Below are 17071 nucleotides of genomic sequence, written 5' to 3'. Positions count from 1 at the left end.
AGAAAACCAGGCTGGATGTATTTTAATTATGGAGAAAAAAAATAGGATTTTAAACTATTAAATCTACATTTTCCCTGTGGACACTGTATATATCTTATTTCCTTAAAACTGTTTTGGAGCCAGTCAACACTCCAAAGTAAAATCACTGTTATTCCAATCTTGGCCTATAATTTAATAAATCAATGTTATCTTAGCCCAGAACACAGGTAACCTGTGTTATGTCAGGTATATAAATGTGATACAGAAATCATCTAAAAGTTTTGAAATGTCAGAGCTGAAGACTTTCTGCATTTGTAAGTTAGTGGCTTTTGGGGAGGAGGAACTAAGGTACTCAAAGAGATCATAACATCTTAAAATCTACAACAAAAGGGAAAAACTACTGCTACTAGTTTTTAAAAATCACACGTTATAATAATGTAAAACAAAGTTGCCATTTTATCTGATTTTCAGTGTTTAAACATGCAATATAAATTATAAATAACATTACAACACCATCTTAAAGAAAACAAAAATGTACAAAATCGTTATGATAAATAAAATTATTGCATTTAATGTCATTTTATTTGAAAACCAAAATCAGTGAATTCTTTGATGCTGTACCGAATACAAACAGTAACAGTTCAAACGAGAGGAAACGTACGCCAACACCAGCTTCCGGCAACGATAAGAAAGTTAAAGCCCTGCAGCTCTGTCTGATGGAGGGTGGGGAGTCATGGAAACGAAATACTTAAAATTATTTATTTTATCATTATGCACATTGAAGGAAAGCATTATAGACAGCAGAGTTCTTTCCCACCATAAAATTATTTACACCCATTTATTCAGCTAGAAACACTAGCTTGAAGAGGTACTGGTATGTTCCATTTGTGATAGCTTCTCTACGGCACACAATTGTCTTCTATTGGAGCATGTTGAAGAAAATATTGTCTCGTAAGTCTTTTCCACGCTTCTGAGCCTCAATCACTAAAGTTCAAAGTACTGTGACAGAATCCCGGTGTCCTGAATGGCCTGATGAATGCACTGAAATCAAGCAGTGTGTTTGTATTCTGAAAACGCTCTTAGAGCCATACAAATGTTGCTTGGGTCGTGGGTCACAAATTTCTCCTACTGGCACTATGACATTTGAAGGACATTTGTTATGAGAGTTTCACACCAATTTTGTTTTGTTCCTTCTTCATTAGCCGCTGTGCTTCCTTTTCCATTTTCTTTCTTTGCTGTTCTGCAGCTCTCTTTTCTCTATCTGCTATCTTCTGCTGCCTGAAAAGAAACATATTCTTATTTTTACCTTCAGCAAATACCACACAAGTAAAATGGCTGATACATTCCAAAAGGAAAGAGCAGTGCATTTTTTACTAGCATCAAATGGAAGTAAAAAGTCTTCATTCTTTTCACTTTTAAATGTCAAAGATTTTCAAAAAAAGTATTTCTGTCAATCTTTAGAATATAACTTACAAATTAAAAGAGGTATTATCTGTATTTTACAAATAAGTAAAATGGGACGCAAAGGCTAAGTAACGAGACCAAAGTTGTCAGATTAAGTGTAAGGATAAGAAGCCACATCTCCTGACCCTCGTCTTCAGATTATTCCCACTAAACCACTACTTCCCTTTGACCGCATCCTTTTCTTGATACCAATCTGAACAGCCTAACATAGAGGATTCAGCCTCCTTTTATTACGATTAAAAAACAGTTAGTGAAGGATGCCAAGAACAGAGACTTGCAGAACACAATTTAAAAAAAAGGAAACTTAAGACAGGCCTTCCAACTAGAAGCTAGATTTCTATTTAAGGATTAAACAGAAATTTTTATTAAGGTGGCTATGTACTTATCACACATCATGAGAGCAGGAGTGGGTGATGCAACAGACTGAAGGGCAGGAGCGGAAGTTGGTCCCGGATCTGAAGGTTTAGGTTACGAGAAATAAGCAGCATGCAAGGCTGAGGAAGACAGCTGCAGGCCACCGCTGGCACGGGCAGGCAAATTAGGTTATAGTACACAGAAAAACCCAGTGTGCACCACCTACAAGTGGGACAGCAAGCTGACTGTCATGAGCAAAATGTACGTGCAAATCTTACTCACACTTATAACTGGGAGTAAGCAGAGTTACAAATGACCAAAACTCAAAAAAGCAGAAACTTACTGTACGCAACATTTTGACCATCACTGCCAATTAACTACAGTTTCAAAAGAATAGTTTTTAAAACTCTACTTCTCACTAGCTCTTCCCACTTTCAAGCAAAACTGATAATCTGCACTAAACAAGTCAATATGACCACAGTAAAAAGGGAGAGAGGGACAAAAATTATAAAAAGCTGGCTAGGTTATAAACAACTAAGATAATCAAGCTTTGACCTGGTCAGTAGCTGGAATATAAATATCAACAACTGATGTTTCTGACACAAGAGGAAACTTAAAGATTACTGCAGACAAAACATATTTTCCCCGTCCAGACACATGTCTGGAATTACTAACGTACCAAAGTCTTCTTTCCTAACGATACTGATCACAGTAGTGCTGGGACTTCAAAGGGGCAATGGGAAATAGGCCAAGTTACAGGCTTTGGAGTATGGACACACTTTTCAAATTCACACTGTTCATTCAGGGGATGTAAAGGAGGCACCATGTCTCTGTGGCTGTACTCATGCAACTGGCAGCATGAAGCATGTCTCTCCTGACTACCAGGCTCCCTCTCCCAAGCTGTGATAGCATGCAAAACACTAAGTGTGGGTGTCTGGTCTTGTTTCAGGCAGGACACAAAAGGACAGGGTGGGAACAGAAGGTTGTGTAGAGAAACATGTGAATTCATAGGCTCTATAGTGCCATCATTAACATTACTGGATTCCGAATGAACAGCCCTTTCCATTATTCTTGTGAGTTAAGAACACGAATGCCCAAAATGTTTTAAATACTCAAAACTCAATATCTATGATTTATCCAAAAAAGAGTAAAAAAAAGGTGGTTTATCTTTTCTGATGATCCATACAATACAAATGCTGCAGTTTAGAATTTTTAAAATACTTTCTTTATACTGAACAATAATCAGATAGGAAGTAAATATTTAAAACTCTCATAACTTTATTGACTTTTAAAATGGACCCCTAACTGTGAGGGAAAAATTGATGAAAACAAGGGCAAGACCAAAAGAGGAAAAAAAAGTCAGGCATGACTCCCAGTTACTTAACTGCACCCTCTGCTGGTTGCTCAAGGTAATAGTAATTTACTGATAAAGAAATGAAAGGGAAATACAAAAATGAAATTGGTTGTTTTGTTAAAATAGTCAAATAAAGGGCAATTCACTTTCTATCTCTATTAAAAAAAACAATCTTTTAAAATAAAAATTTATAGAGCTGTATTTTACTATATAGCCTTTCAAACTGCAAAGTAATTTAGATATTTAAACAACTGAGTTTTCATCAGTGATGATAGTCACAAACTCTCATATGGTAAATTTTCTTTTTACTGTTTGACCCAATCCAGCAGGAGCAAGAATTACATTTTCTACTCAAAACAAAGAAACAAGAACATGCCCTGGCTGGTGTAGCTCAGTGGATTGAGCATAGGCTGAGAACCAAAAGGTCACCAGTTGGATTCCCAGTCAGGGCACATGCCTGGGTTGCAGGCCAGGTCCCCAGTAGTGGCCACGTGAGAGGCAACCACACAATGACGTTTCTCTCTCTCTTTCTCCCTCCCTTCCCCTCTCTCTAAAAGTAAATAAATACAATCTTAAAAAGAAACAAGAACATAATAGCCAATGAAAATGAGCCTACAGACCTCCAGTATATTTTTCTGACTTCCATTATCACCTTACAGGGCTTTTGTGTACATCAATTTCTTATCTGCCATTAACAAAACTATTCTTTTGCTTCTATCATGCTTTAAATTCTTGGTTTCTATGAGATTTTAAGCATATAAAATAGCGTCTGTGGTCTGAAATACAAACAAAAGCATCCCGCGTTATCTAAGATTCAAAGGAGAATAAAGAATTTAACATGTGGCAGAGTAAGCTTTCTCGACCCGAAGGGCACCGTGAACAAACCCAGTACTTCTCTGCAGGTGGCAATGTATGTATTACTAAGTACCTCAGGACTTCTTCCGCCTGCCAGGCTGCATCTGCTTCTTCTTCCCAAGCATTGGTATTTTCCTGCCAGGTATCTAAGTCACCTAATTCAGGCTACAATAAAAAACAAAACAAAATTATACCTGTGAAGAGCCATTCTCTGTCCCCTGCGCAGTCAAGAAGAGCATCTCTCATCCCCCCGTGTCTCCCCGAGTCCTACACGAGGCCCAAACGATTTGTGCCCTCTCTGCCTGGAACTGAGGGGTTCCAGCTACAGTCCCGGCAAGTCCAGCTTTTTTCCCATGTTGTTTCAAAGAATACTCCTCTACCATGAACTTTTCTTTTTTGCCCATTTTAGTTTGGAATGGACAAGAGTAAAACAACTGTTTCTCTTTCTTTTCAGTCAGAGGAAGGGCTGGGGGTTGGGGTGGGGCAAGGGAAGGCGGAGTCAGAGGTGCTGACTGGTCGAGTCTGAGCCGGGAGGTGAACAGGAAGATCCGAAGTTTCCAGACCAGCACAGCCACCTGCACTTCAGCAGAATCAGTGTGCAGATTTCTCAGTGGCACTTACTGTCTGGGTCCCAAGCAAAAATGACAAATCAGGGAAAATGTATTCTTTATCAGGGTACTTCTATATTGTACTTACTTTTGCCTGTCCTACTTATCACAACAATAAAAATAAGTTCCAAAAAAATAGAATGTGCAATTTAAAAGAAGAACTTTATTTGAGGAATGAATAGTAAAATACTTTTGGTGTAGCGAACCAAGTGCAGGAGGTTACCATTCTCTCCTAGGCAACTCCTCTTTGTTTTGTCTGTTTGGGAGGAAGATGTGTGGAAAAGGCATTGGAGACATTATCTACACTCTTTAACCCTCCCCATCTCTGTCAGCAGTTATGTATTTATAACTTTATGAGCTATATTAATGTTATAATATCTTACAATTCCTGTTAGGTGGTATACATGTACTAATTTACTGGTAAGGTCTAAACAACTTGACCAATCTAGAGCATGTGTACATGAATAATGTTTACAATTTAGATATATAAAATAAAAATGACACATTCCGGTGATTGTGCTCTTTTAGAGAAATATCTGTTTGCTATTGTGCTATCATAATAGCATGTACCTGCAAAGGAGTTATCAACATCTGTAATATTTATCACATGTGTAATCATGTAATTTAATGTTGTGCCTTCCCCACGAGAACACATATTCTAAGGCAAGGGCCTTGCCTGTTTTGCTCACTTCCCACCACCTTACTAGCGCGTTAGCACAGCATCTGGCATTAGCAAAAATAGTTTTTGATCAATGAATAAGAAACATAATAAACACAGGTCCCCTGAAGACAGAAAGGAACCTGTGCAGTTTAAACAAATGGAATAGATAGATAAATAGATAGATGTGGTGGCTTAAAACTATGCCAGCAAATTCTTTGATACTCCTTTCAAGAGGTGGAACGTAATTTTCTTCCCTTGGGCATGGGCTGGATTTAGTGACTAGCTTCCAATGAATAAACTAATGTGGAGGTTGCAGTGTGTCACTTTTAAGACTAAGTTACAAACAGGTCTTGTGGCTTCACCCCTGGCATGCTCTCTCTCTTTTTTGGGGGGATCACTTGTTATGGGAAAGCCAGCAATTACGTCATGTGGAAATGCAAGGAGCCCCATAAACAGCTCCACTGTGAGGAACTGAGGCTCGTGTGGCCAACCAGCATGAATTTCCCAGGCATGTATGTGAACCAACCACCTTGAAATGAATCCTCAGATGACCATAGCCCCAACTAATGACTTACGGGAAACTCATCAGAAACCCCAAGCCAGAACCACCCGGTTTAGTCTCCTCTGGATTCCTGACCCACACAAACTGCGTGAGAAGAAACATGTTTACGGTTGTTTAAGTGTGGGGCTGTTACACAACAATAGATGACTCATATAACCAATTAATAATTACTAATCAATAATCAATCAAAGTACAGTTAAACTTAGGGCTGGACCTTAGCGGTTTAAAAAGTTCAGAGGTGATTCTGAAATGTTTCCCAAGGTTAAGAACCACAGTTATATACTTTCCTCCTTACTTTTATCCTTAAAGGTGTTGCATTTAAGTCAAACACATTTAAACTCAAATCACACTTTAAAAGTAAATAAAAGCTACTAGGGAAACAATACAACTCACTTAAAAAAAAAACGGGCTATTATGGTTACATTTTAGTGGTAATGTCTTTACATGTCATATTTTCGAGTAACATTTTGTTTCTATCTCTCATGTGTACAATGGGACTGTGACTGTATTATCAGATGTAATTTACAATCTCTGAAAGGACAGGAAGAGTAAAAGACCAGATCCACCTCTCTCAATCTGCTCAACCTGGTTCACAGAAATATTAAGACAAACACTAAGTTAAATTCATTTTTATTATTTCTTCTTTAAAGAAAACAGAATCAAAACCAACCCTTGCTTAGATACCACTGATATACTTACTGACTGATGAATGAAAGGCATGTCCTGTGTGGCTGCTAATCTACTAGAGAATCCTGTGCTGCCGTCTGGGATGCCAAAATTTACTGGTTCTCTCTTCTTAACAATGATCTGCAAGGTTAATTGAAATAGAATTATACGAATATTTTATACATCACTATATAAAGAGAGACAAAATAATTTACTGACCAAAGCATTTTATAATTATTTAAAATAGTCCCGTCTTCTTTTAAAATTCACAACGTAAGAAAATTTTTAAATAGTCTATAAAAGCACCACAATTTTCAGGCAATTGTCACATGGATCAGTTACATACCGAGAAACATTGTATTTCACTTAAAAAAAATAATAAATTTTCCTCTTTCTCCTTCCTCTTTCCCAGACTCTAGATCCCCAAAATATTAGGTACTTTTAGTTACGGTATTAAATAAGAATATGTATTATGTCCTGTCAAAAGTATAACCAGCTCTCTGTACATGTGGAAATTCATAGATTTCCACATGTACAGAGCAAGCAAGAAAGGATTTTCATTCTAATTAATTTATTAAGGTACTATTGTAATATACTGGGTTATTATTAAGAGCTGTAATATATTTCCAAAATACTAAGAAACTCACTTCAATTCCTTAAAATATATACAACTTAATGCTTTTCAGCACTGAGACATTTGGAAAACTCAACAAAAGCAATTATGATTACAGAATATAAATTTATCAGTCTTGAAAATGTAAAAATACACAGCTGAAACTGGATGAAAGGTAGAAGAAGGTAGAATAAATAAGGTCCTTATTTTATAAAGTGTATTTATAAGAAATATTTTCTATGCTTGATTGAAGAAATAGAACTTTTTAAGGGTTTTTTTTAATAGCAGAGTGACTGGTGAAGTCGACTGGAATAATAACATTATAAAATTTGAAAGAAAGGGAAGAGGGCAAGGGCAGTATGAAATAAACCCTCATTTACCATGGCATGAAGTCAGTGGACAGTGTCTGTCAATGGTAAGTCAAGACACAGCGGTGTGAGCCCAAACAGAAAAAGTCACTAGTGGCTGCGTCTGGGAGGTAAAGCTGCCCAGGAAGAGTGATGGGGCAGAAGTCTGTTGCTTTTCTCTATAAGCTCTTCCACAGTCTATGATTTAGAAATATTTTTTCAAGTATATGTTCTATTTGGTTTTAAAAAAGAAAAATACTCAGCCACTGCTCTTTTTCCCTTATATCCCTGCATCCATATTTAACTCAAAAGGGATTAAATGAAGTATGAATGACTAACACAAACCCACAACAATTACTCCAAGTTCTCAACTCTACGTTAGGAACAACGGAAAACACTCATCAGTTTGCTGACATCACTAAACTGTGACCTCTTTCAAGGTTGGACCTGTATCTTATTCAACTTAGCCTTCACAGCAGACACTGGAATATTGGCTCTGATATACAGTAGACTTTCAATAAATGTTTAGATATAATTTTAAAAGGAGCACAGATTACTAGATTTGTGTCCGGGTCACTTGAATATATAAAATTCATCTTCAAGGTGACAGATACAACATATTAATAATTAGAAACAGGCTTTCTCAGAATACTAATTATTAGAATACTATCTAATTTTCACTATGGGAATCTGAAAAGCAGTTTAATTGCTAAAAAAAAAACAAATCTTTAACATACTTTCTGAGTTTTCCTTATAGTTGGTGTCATGTCCTTAAAATAGTCAGGTTCCAGTTGTTCCAAAGAATTCTGCTGTGTTGCCACATTCCCGTTCCCTCCTTCAATCTTTACACTTGTGGGCGCATCTTCATCCCAGGAAGTCCACTCTTCGACATCTGTCTGAAGTTAATTGATCGACAATGTCAGTCACGCAGGGTGAACCTAATTGCAATCTCCTTCATCATTTATTGGAAAAATTGGCTTGCTAAAACATTAGCTGTCAAACATTTTTGACCAATACGGAAACAAAAATTTTATTTCACATACCAAAACTACATGAAAAGTTTTAAAAAAGTACCTTTACTCTGAGGTAGACATTCTGTTCTATCCATTTAAAACAAACAAACAAACAAACAAACACTGCTTTGAAAATTGAATGGACATTAGAACTACAGCCAACAAAAGGACCGAAACTAACAGCCTAAGCCTAACCAGGTCAACTGCCTGATAAACTAAAGAATGTCAACATTCTTGATAAGATTTAAACAAGATAAGGGTCTCAAACATATTCAGAATGTCCATGAAATAACCAAAATTATTCAGCACAAAAAGAAGCAAGGGATCTCAACTCATATGGACAAAATCAATCAAGATATATATGTTGGAATTATCTAAGACTTTAATATAACTATTGTAAATGTGTTCTAACAAGCAATAGCAAATGCTCTTGAAACCAATAAAAAAAGAGAAGATCTCAGCAAAAAAATAGAAAATAAGGAACCAGAAAAAAATGTATAATCAAAATTTGTAACAACAAAAATCAAGACCCTGACTTCCAAATTAATTTCGTGACATAGTAAAGGATCTGCAACTCAGTCTGAAAAATATGGTTCTGGAACATTTATTCAAACTTTAAAGAAAATCACCTGTTTTGGAACTGATGAATAATCCACTGTAGTTGGCAAAGTTATCTGGTCTCCACTTAATTTCCGTCCTCTGCCAGACCTAAAACAAAAATGAAATAATTTATTTCAAGAACTACCAAAGCAAGCATTGGTAAAAACACTGTGAACAGTAACTTAAGGCTTATAAAAGATATTTTCTGAATTTAGAATTATTTAACAATTAACAGCTTCTCATTAAGATATGAAACAAAAAAGCATGCTTCAGGTATCTTAGGTATTTAAAATCTTGGATCATACAATAAGCATAACTGCTTTTTGGCTTAGAACTCTGAATTATAGACAAACTCACGGAGAATATAAAGCCAAAAATAAAAATGCAGCGGTTTCAAATCATGCAACTTAGATATCTGTGATTCCTACAAGTGAGGCTCTGGGACACCCGTGCTGTTTCAACCAGGGAGGCTTGGCTTTTGTTTACACATTTGGCTTCTTGGAAAGTTCACCTATCAAATTAATAAGACATTTGAAAATCACTGGGCTGAACTAAACTGTAACTGATAAGTTTTAAAGAGTAGTAGGAAAAGTACTATATTAAACAAGATAGGTATAATTCAGATGTTGAAAGCATGGGCTATACAACCTGTATAAACCATGATTTTCAATATTATTTCCATTACGAGTCTGGTTGGAATCATCTAACCTCTCAGCCTCAAAATGCTCACCTGTAAAATGCAGGTATTAAACCTATTGTGTAGGGTTGTTGTGAGGATTTAATTATGTGATAATAATTAAAGCAACTAGACAACTAGATAGTACCTGCTATGTGATAAGATATTTAGAAAAGGTAGCAAGTATAAATGATCAGTCACTTGCTTCTTTTCAAATAATCTATAAAGCCTCTATTAGATCTAATTGCCAAAATCTGCTATTTTTACTACAAAATTAGAAATCAAACTTTGTTTAAAGGATAAATAGAAAATAGTCTACTACTAAATTTATGATGTAAACCTGGTATTTTAGAGCACATAATCTAGGTTCCTTCTGATACTTTAAGAAAAGCTTATTCTAAAAAAGGGTCAATTTTTTAAAAAACTGAACATAAAATCAATCCTAAGTGTATTTATATAGACAGTAGGAATTTATGTGACAAAAGAAATGTCCTTAATATTTTTAAATCAAATGTAGTTTCTTATACTAAAAGCAATCTATGTTCAATAGATGTTTTAGAAAATATAGATTCAAGAGAAAAACACTCTAATTTCCACTACTGTTAACACAACTACTTCTTTTAACTTCCGGACTTCCGGCAATTAATATCCATTCTTGTGATGCTTTACCTAGTGAATTTCTGGCCATTGTCCTCATGTCTGAACGATTTTGAGCACTTTTTCCTATTTCCCAAATCTTGTCCTCTTCCTGAGTGACTTCAACAATCACCTAAATTTCCCATTTCTTTCTTGATCTCTTCTTATCCAGCAATTATCTCCACTTATTCCTACGGACACACACCCCCACCCTGTCCTCATATCCTGAACGCACCCCCCACCCTGTCCTTTTTTAAATCCTAAAATTTGATCACTCTAATTCTAACAATAAATTCAATGCCACTTAACCTTCAGTGATTTGGTAACTATAAAATGGCCACTTTGCTAGAGAATACATTCCTAGAGAACACTTCCTTGCAGCTAGGGGGCCATATATAACTAAGCTCTGGACAGCAAGCTGAGAACAGAACTGTTCTGTGCAACATCTAAATCACGTCCACTGAAAAAGAGAGCTGATTGCCCTCCAATCCCTACTCTTAATGTGCCAATATCCTTAGGTCAAAAGAAATAGTTCCACTGATTATGTAAGTAGGCCCACACAACTTATCACTTTAGTATGTCCCAACTGCTTAGTAGCCATTTAAAAAAAAAATACATTATTGATTTTAAGAAAAATAATACTATTGGTTCATTTTTAAGCACGCTGACTTGCTAACAGAATGTGCATGCCTGCTAGACACAGCACAACTTGGACAATGCACAACTCCTCAAGCCTTGGAATCAGATTGGATATCACCACCCTCATTTTCTGTTCCACAGTAATTCTGGTTCAGTATTTGCTTTTAATTAGTCTAAAATTCTAGCTTTGCAAAGATAAGTCACCAAAAATACAAGTAAACAAAAACTTATCTCAAGCATTTAAGAACATCCTCAAAAGTAGTGCTACAGGATCAAATGTTGCAAATGTGAACTTCTTTGAGCCGGTAGTTTGCACAGCAATTAAAAGATGTTGACTATTACATTCACTGGCCTTTGCTGGAAAATTAAACATGCCCTCTGACACTCCTGTGAGTTCAGTGCGAAGACCTGAAGTACCTGAACACATGGTCTAGACACTGCAGACAGGGAATTCCAGTCTCTGGATGAGTTAAGGAAGCAGGATGACTTTTCTGACTGGCACTGCCTATACATTATGGCGTATTATTTGAAACTAAGTTTAAAAAATAAATGATTTTATTTGGGGCTTTTCTGTTAAAGTTTTTAAAATATAAAAATAACATTCACATTGTAGTCTATAAAGAAACATCTATGCCTAATTCCACCTAACCATCTTAAGACATTCTGATATGAAACAACCGTATACATCAAAACCCTCTGATAATTTTAATAATGAAAATTAGTTTGCTTATTTCTGAAATTCTACAATGCTAGAAATGTTATTTTAATATGATTTTCAAAGAAAAAATCTGAAGTGGAGAAAAAATATTTTAGAAATACCAGAGATTAGTGAATGAATACTATAATCAAGAAATTTACTTTAAATATAGTCTGTCCTGCTGCTTTATAGTTATGAAGGTATCCAACTACAAAGGAGATAAATAGGTCAATCTGAACATAAAATTTGTTTACCTGCATATTAATCTCTTGAGGAATGAGAATATTGTTGCTAAGCAGGTACAAACTTTGAATAACCGAAACTGTGTGATAGCCATGGTGGGAAGCAAAACCTGTGGAAAGGGCACAAAAATAAATGCATTAAGTGAATTTTATAAGCCATACTCCTGTTCTGAAGTCAAGCTTAAAAGTCCTATTATAAGTTGTGAAAACCAAGCATATTTTTTTACTTTTCCTTATAAGTAAAGTATATTTACTTTACTTTTCTTTACTGTGCTGCATATATAGCATAGTAAATTAAAAATTAAAATATAGTGGTGTGGCTCAGTAGATTGAGTGCTGGCCTGCGAACTAAAGGGTGATCGGTTCGATTCCCAGCTAGGGCACTTGCCCGTGTTGTAGGCCAGGTTCCCAGTTGGGAGCATGCGAGAGGCAACCAATCTGTTTCTGTCACACATTGACGTTTCTCTCCTTCTCTTTCTCCCTTCCTTCCCTTCTTTCTAAAAATAAATAAAAATAAAAACTTAAAACAGTGTAAATCATTAGAGGTCCAGGTTGGTGGCAGTGAAGGCCACTGAACTCTCTTCACCCCCTCCCATGAGCAAACTCATATATAGACAACAATTACTCTTGTACAACAGAAAGCTGAATAAACAGCATCTGAACAACAAACAAGAGAAAGAGACCAAATAGAGGAGGCTGGGAAGCAACAGGAGCTGCAGGAACTCTGTGGTCAGGAGGAGCCAGTGAGGACCATTTTTTGTTTCCCCCCACTTCCATACGGTGGGTGGGTGCTCTATTCCTGGGCTCTGACTTATCTGCAAGATCACCACAGCTGTTCCCAGCTACACTGCCCTGAGCTTTCTGCCTTGGGAACAATGGGAACAAGCAGGAAAAACAGGGTGTCACCAAAACAAAAACTGTAAAAACTAGCAAAGTGATACCAACAAACAACCTGTCCAGAACCCTGGAAGTGGGCTAAGGAACAGCAGGGGCCACTAGGAAAAATGGAGCTAGGCCATGGGATTGAAATATGGGAGCCACTTGTGCACCAGCCATGCTCCTCCAGGAGGCCGGTCAGAGGCTGGAGCACTAAGGGCGTGGCCTGCAGCCGGTCAGAGCCTTTATGAAGCCACGTTGAGGAGTAACTGAGAGCATGCCTTGTGGATGCCCTGCCCAGGTGCAAAGGTCTGGCTTTTGCTGCTGATTCCCAGCCCCTCCCACTGAGGAGCATTCTGCCTAAGAGGCTGTGCAGGGTTTCCAGGGTTCATTCCTCTGCTGGTGGGCCACAGATACGGGCAACTTACTGCATGCAGGACTAGGACATGGGAGTCTCCCCCATCAGCCATGCAGTGGCAGGAGACGGTTCTTACACTGAGCATGAGAAAGGCTAGCAAGGTAATCGATTAAGAGGAAAAAAAGACCTCTGACCCATTCTGGTACCAGATAGGGGATGAAAACAGGGGAAGGCAGGCACCTATGCAACAGAAATCAAAATGGAAGCAGGGGAGGTACTGGACCAAAGATACCTGCCAGTCTAGCCCAGGGAGAGAAGGGATTGGTTGGGAGGTGGAGCAAGCAAAGCCCCTCATTCCACCAGAAAGTAATATAAACCCAGGAGAACCAAGAAACTCACTTACCCCTAGCTGCTGTTCAAGACCTGCACTCAGATGGTGCGCTGGCCTCCAGGAGAGGATGTCTCTCCTTCTCCCTCTCTTCCTCCCCCTCTTCTCTCCCCTTCTGTGACCTGGTGAAACATTCACCGGGGCATTCGTGTGCTCTCCGGCCTAGGAGCACAGGACCTTGTGGCCCTAGCTGATGCATGGCCATGGCCACACTGGCTCCACATGCTCGCTCCAGGAGGGAACCTGAAGCCAGACAGCAGCTGGGAACAAGCTAAGCTACCTGGATGACTGCTTAGCAGTCGCCCGGGGCTCCACAGAACTGTACTTTAGAAGGGAGCAGGAACTCTGGGCTGCCATTTGTCTTGATCTTGCTGAGGACAGCTAGGTTTTGTCTGGGTTTAGCAGAGGAGAGGCACTTGGAGATGGGGAGCTCCCCAAGGTCCCAGATCATTCAGCATTCGGATAAAAACCTTCTTCCTTTCTTACCAGCCTCTGACTCTAGAATTTGCCTTTTGTGGCAGCGGCCAGTTGAACCCCCATTTTTGTTCAGTAATAAAACAAAAAGGGAAGAGAGCAAGAGAAGAAAACTCAAAACTAAAATACAATTGACTAAATGGTAATAAGTATATGCTTATCAATAATTACTTTAAGTGTGAAGGGATTAAATGCTTCAATGACATATAAAGTGGCTGAATAGATTAAAAACAGATAATTCACTGAAAATTGAAAAGAAAGATGATGTAGCAATACTCATATCAAACAAAATAGACTCTAAAACAAAAAAATGTAAAAAAAGACAAATAAGGATATTACATAATTATAAAACAGTCAATCCAAGATGAGAATATAACAATCATAAACATCTATGCACTAAAATTTATGCAATTATGAATGGTCACAAAGGAACATTCACAGTAATACAATAATAGGGGATTTTCACAACTCACTCATGTCACTGGAAGTTCCACACAGAAAATCAATAAGGAAATAATAGCCTTAAATGCTGCATTAGACCAAATTGACTTAATAGACACATGCAGAACCTTTCATTCAAAAACTGCAAAATACATATTTTGACAAGTACACAGTGGATCACAAAGCAAGCCTTACTTAATTTGAGAAAATTGATATCATATCAAGTATCTTCTCCGACAATAATGGCATGAAACTAGAAATCAGTTAGAGGAAGAAAACTGAGAAAAGGGAAATACATGAGACTAAACATAATGTAACTCAATAGCCAGTGGGTCAAAGAAGAAATTAAGTGTTGCTTGATAGTTAACCATGTCAATAACTGGTTGGAAAATTTATCTTGGAAATAATAATATCATCACTACATTTCTAAGAATGGTTATTGTTAGTGAGGTATTCTTGGCTTTTGAATTAAATAGACCTTTGGTTTCAATCAAAGTCATTGGGTGCAGGAACGTGGAAATAATCTCTGTGCTTCAGGTCTGTGAAATGAGAGCAATACTATCTATCTCATAAGATGACAGTATGTGTTACAGGAGATAATATTAAGTAGTGCTTAGCACACAGTACCTGGTCACTGAATATCAGTTCCTCTCTTTTATTAATCACTAAAGCAAATACTCTTCAGGTAAGAAAATTCTTAATTGCTAGGGTGAGAATTTTATTCTGTTATTAATTATAGTTCCACTTTCTATTTTTCTGTTACAACTGGAAATTTTAATTTCAGTTACCACTGAAGTCATTCAAGTTGAAAAATACTTATTGAACAATGGCACACAACATACAGGTGATGACCCTGTATAAGATTATGAAAAACACAAGTGCATCTGCTTTCATCGCTTCTAATTAAACACTGTAGTGGAAGTGCTGGCCAGTGCAATCAAGCAAGAAAAGGAAATAAAAAGCATCCAGATCGAAATGAAGAAATAAAACTGTGTCTATGTAGAAAATCCAATGAAATCTACACTCAACTACGTTTTTTGTATGTTAGCAACAATCACAAATTAAAACTTTGAAACAATTATGAGCCCGGGTCAGGTGACTCAGTTGGTTGAAGCATTGTTCCCATACACAAAAGGTTGTGAGTTTGATTCCTAGTCAGGGTACATACCTAGGTTGCAAGTCCAATCCCCAGTCTCGGTGCATATGGGAGGCAACTGACAAGACGTTTCTCTCTCACATCAATATTTCTCTCTCTCTCTCTCTCTAAAATCAATAAAAACATATCTTTGAGTGAGGATTATAAATAAACAAACAATAATAAGCACAAAAATTATGAAATACTTAGGGATAAATCTGATGAAAGCCTTATGTAGTAAAAACAAAAAATATTGCTGAGACAAATTTAAAAGATGTGAAGATCAACTTCAAAGATGTTTTAGGTCTCAACATCTCAATACTGTTAAGAGAACAAGTCTCCCTAAATTTAACTATAGATTCAATGCATTACCAATAAAAATCCCAGCAGGATTCTTCCTCTAAACTTGACAGGATAATTCTAAAATTCACATAGAAATGTAAAGGGCTTACAATGGCCAAAACACCACTCAAAAACAAAGTAGAGGGCTAATATTACCTGATTTCAAGACTTGTTAAAATGGACAACTGGCATACATATGACCAATTGAAATTTGACAAAGATTTGAAAGCAGTTCAGTGGAGAAAAGACAGTCTTTTTGACAAATGGGGCTGGAAAAACTGGCTATCCATATGCAAAAAAAAAAAAAGAGAAAAACTTCAATCCATGTCCTACACCATTTACAAAAAGGACTCAAAATGGATCACAGACCTGAAGATATAACCCAAAACTAAACTTCTAGAATTAAACAAATAGGATAAAATCTTTATGGCCCTGGGTTAGGCAAAGATTTTATTAGATAGCTATGACACCAAAAGCAGAACCCAAAACTGTTAAAATGGGCTTCATTAAAATTAAAAACTTCTACAATTCAAAAACATTTAAAAGAATGAAAAGACAAGCCACAGACTGGGAGCACATCTTGTAAAGCACCTATCTGGTAAAGGGCTTGTATCCAGAAAACGTAAGAACCTCTCAAAACTCAGTAAGGAAACAAATAATCCAAATAAGAAATGGGCAGAAGGTCAGACTACACACTTCACCAAAGAAGATATACAACGGTAAATAAGAACATGAAACAATGGTAGATTAACAATGAATCATTAATCAGAGAAATACAAATTAAAACTATAGTTAAAAACCATTACACACCTATTAGAATAGCTCCTGAAAACAATGACTATCCCAGGTACTGGTGAGGATGGGGAACAAGTGTAACTCTCACACACTGGTAGTGGAAATATAAAATGATACAGCCATTCTAGAAAACAGTTGGTGGCTTCTTACAAGATTAAACAAACATGTACCATATTACATAGCCATTCTTCTCCTAGGAATGTCCCCAAGATAAATCAAAGCACATACCTATACAAAAACTAGTACTTGAATAGTAGTTTTATATTTAATAGCTTGAAAATGAAAACCACCCAAAT

The 17071-nt window shown here is 36.9% G+C and overlaps 1 protein-coding gene across 1 annotated transcript; it reads right to left on the bottom strand.

The window, feature by feature from the left end:
- Positions 1-524: 524 nt before the first annotated feature.
- EBAG9 (estrogen receptor binding site associated antigen 9) lies at positions 525-15732 on the bottom strand. The gene is made up of 7 exons (XM_045861105.1): positions 15672-15732; positions 11979-12076; positions 9106-9184; positions 8201-8359; positions 6537-6644; positions 4080-4171; positions 525-1257 (listed from the first exon to the last, which is right to left on the bottom strand). The coding sequence occupies exons 2-7, from the start codon at positions 12059-12061 to the stop codon at positions 1137-1139; spliced, it is 642 nt and encodes a 213-aa protein (XP_045717061.1). The 5' UTR covers positions 12062-12076; positions 15672-15732; the 3' UTR covers positions 525-1136.
- Between the last annotated feature and the right edge of the window lie 1339 nt (positions 15733-17071).

This window comes from Phyllostomus hastatus, unplaced genomic scaffold, assembly GCF_019186645.2.
Source record: "Phyllostomus hastatus isolate PE091 unplaced genomic scaffold, TTU_PhHast_1.1 phas_scaffold_21, whole genome shotgun sequence".
Taxonomy (NCBI): Eukaryota; Metazoa; Chordata; class Mammalia; order Chiroptera; family Phyllostomidae; genus Phyllostomus; species Phyllostomus hastatus.
Note: the sequence above shows the minus strand (reverse complement) of the source record. Positions and strands in the feature narration are given on the sequence as shown.

Coding starts and splice junctions, on each gene's coding strand:
- EBAG9 (XM_045861105.1), bottom strand. CDS start 12,061: ATGGCTATCACACAGTTTCGGTTATTCAAAGTTTGTACCTGCTTAGCA. Junction 9,185..11,978: donor CTCAAGAGATTAATATGCAG/GTAAACAAATTT, acceptor TTTTTGTTTTAG/GTCTGGCAGAGGACGGAAAT. Junction 1,258..4,079: donor CAGGCGGAAGAAGTCCTGAG/GTACTTAGTAAT, acceptor GTTTCTTTTCAG/GCAGCAGAAGATAGCAGATA.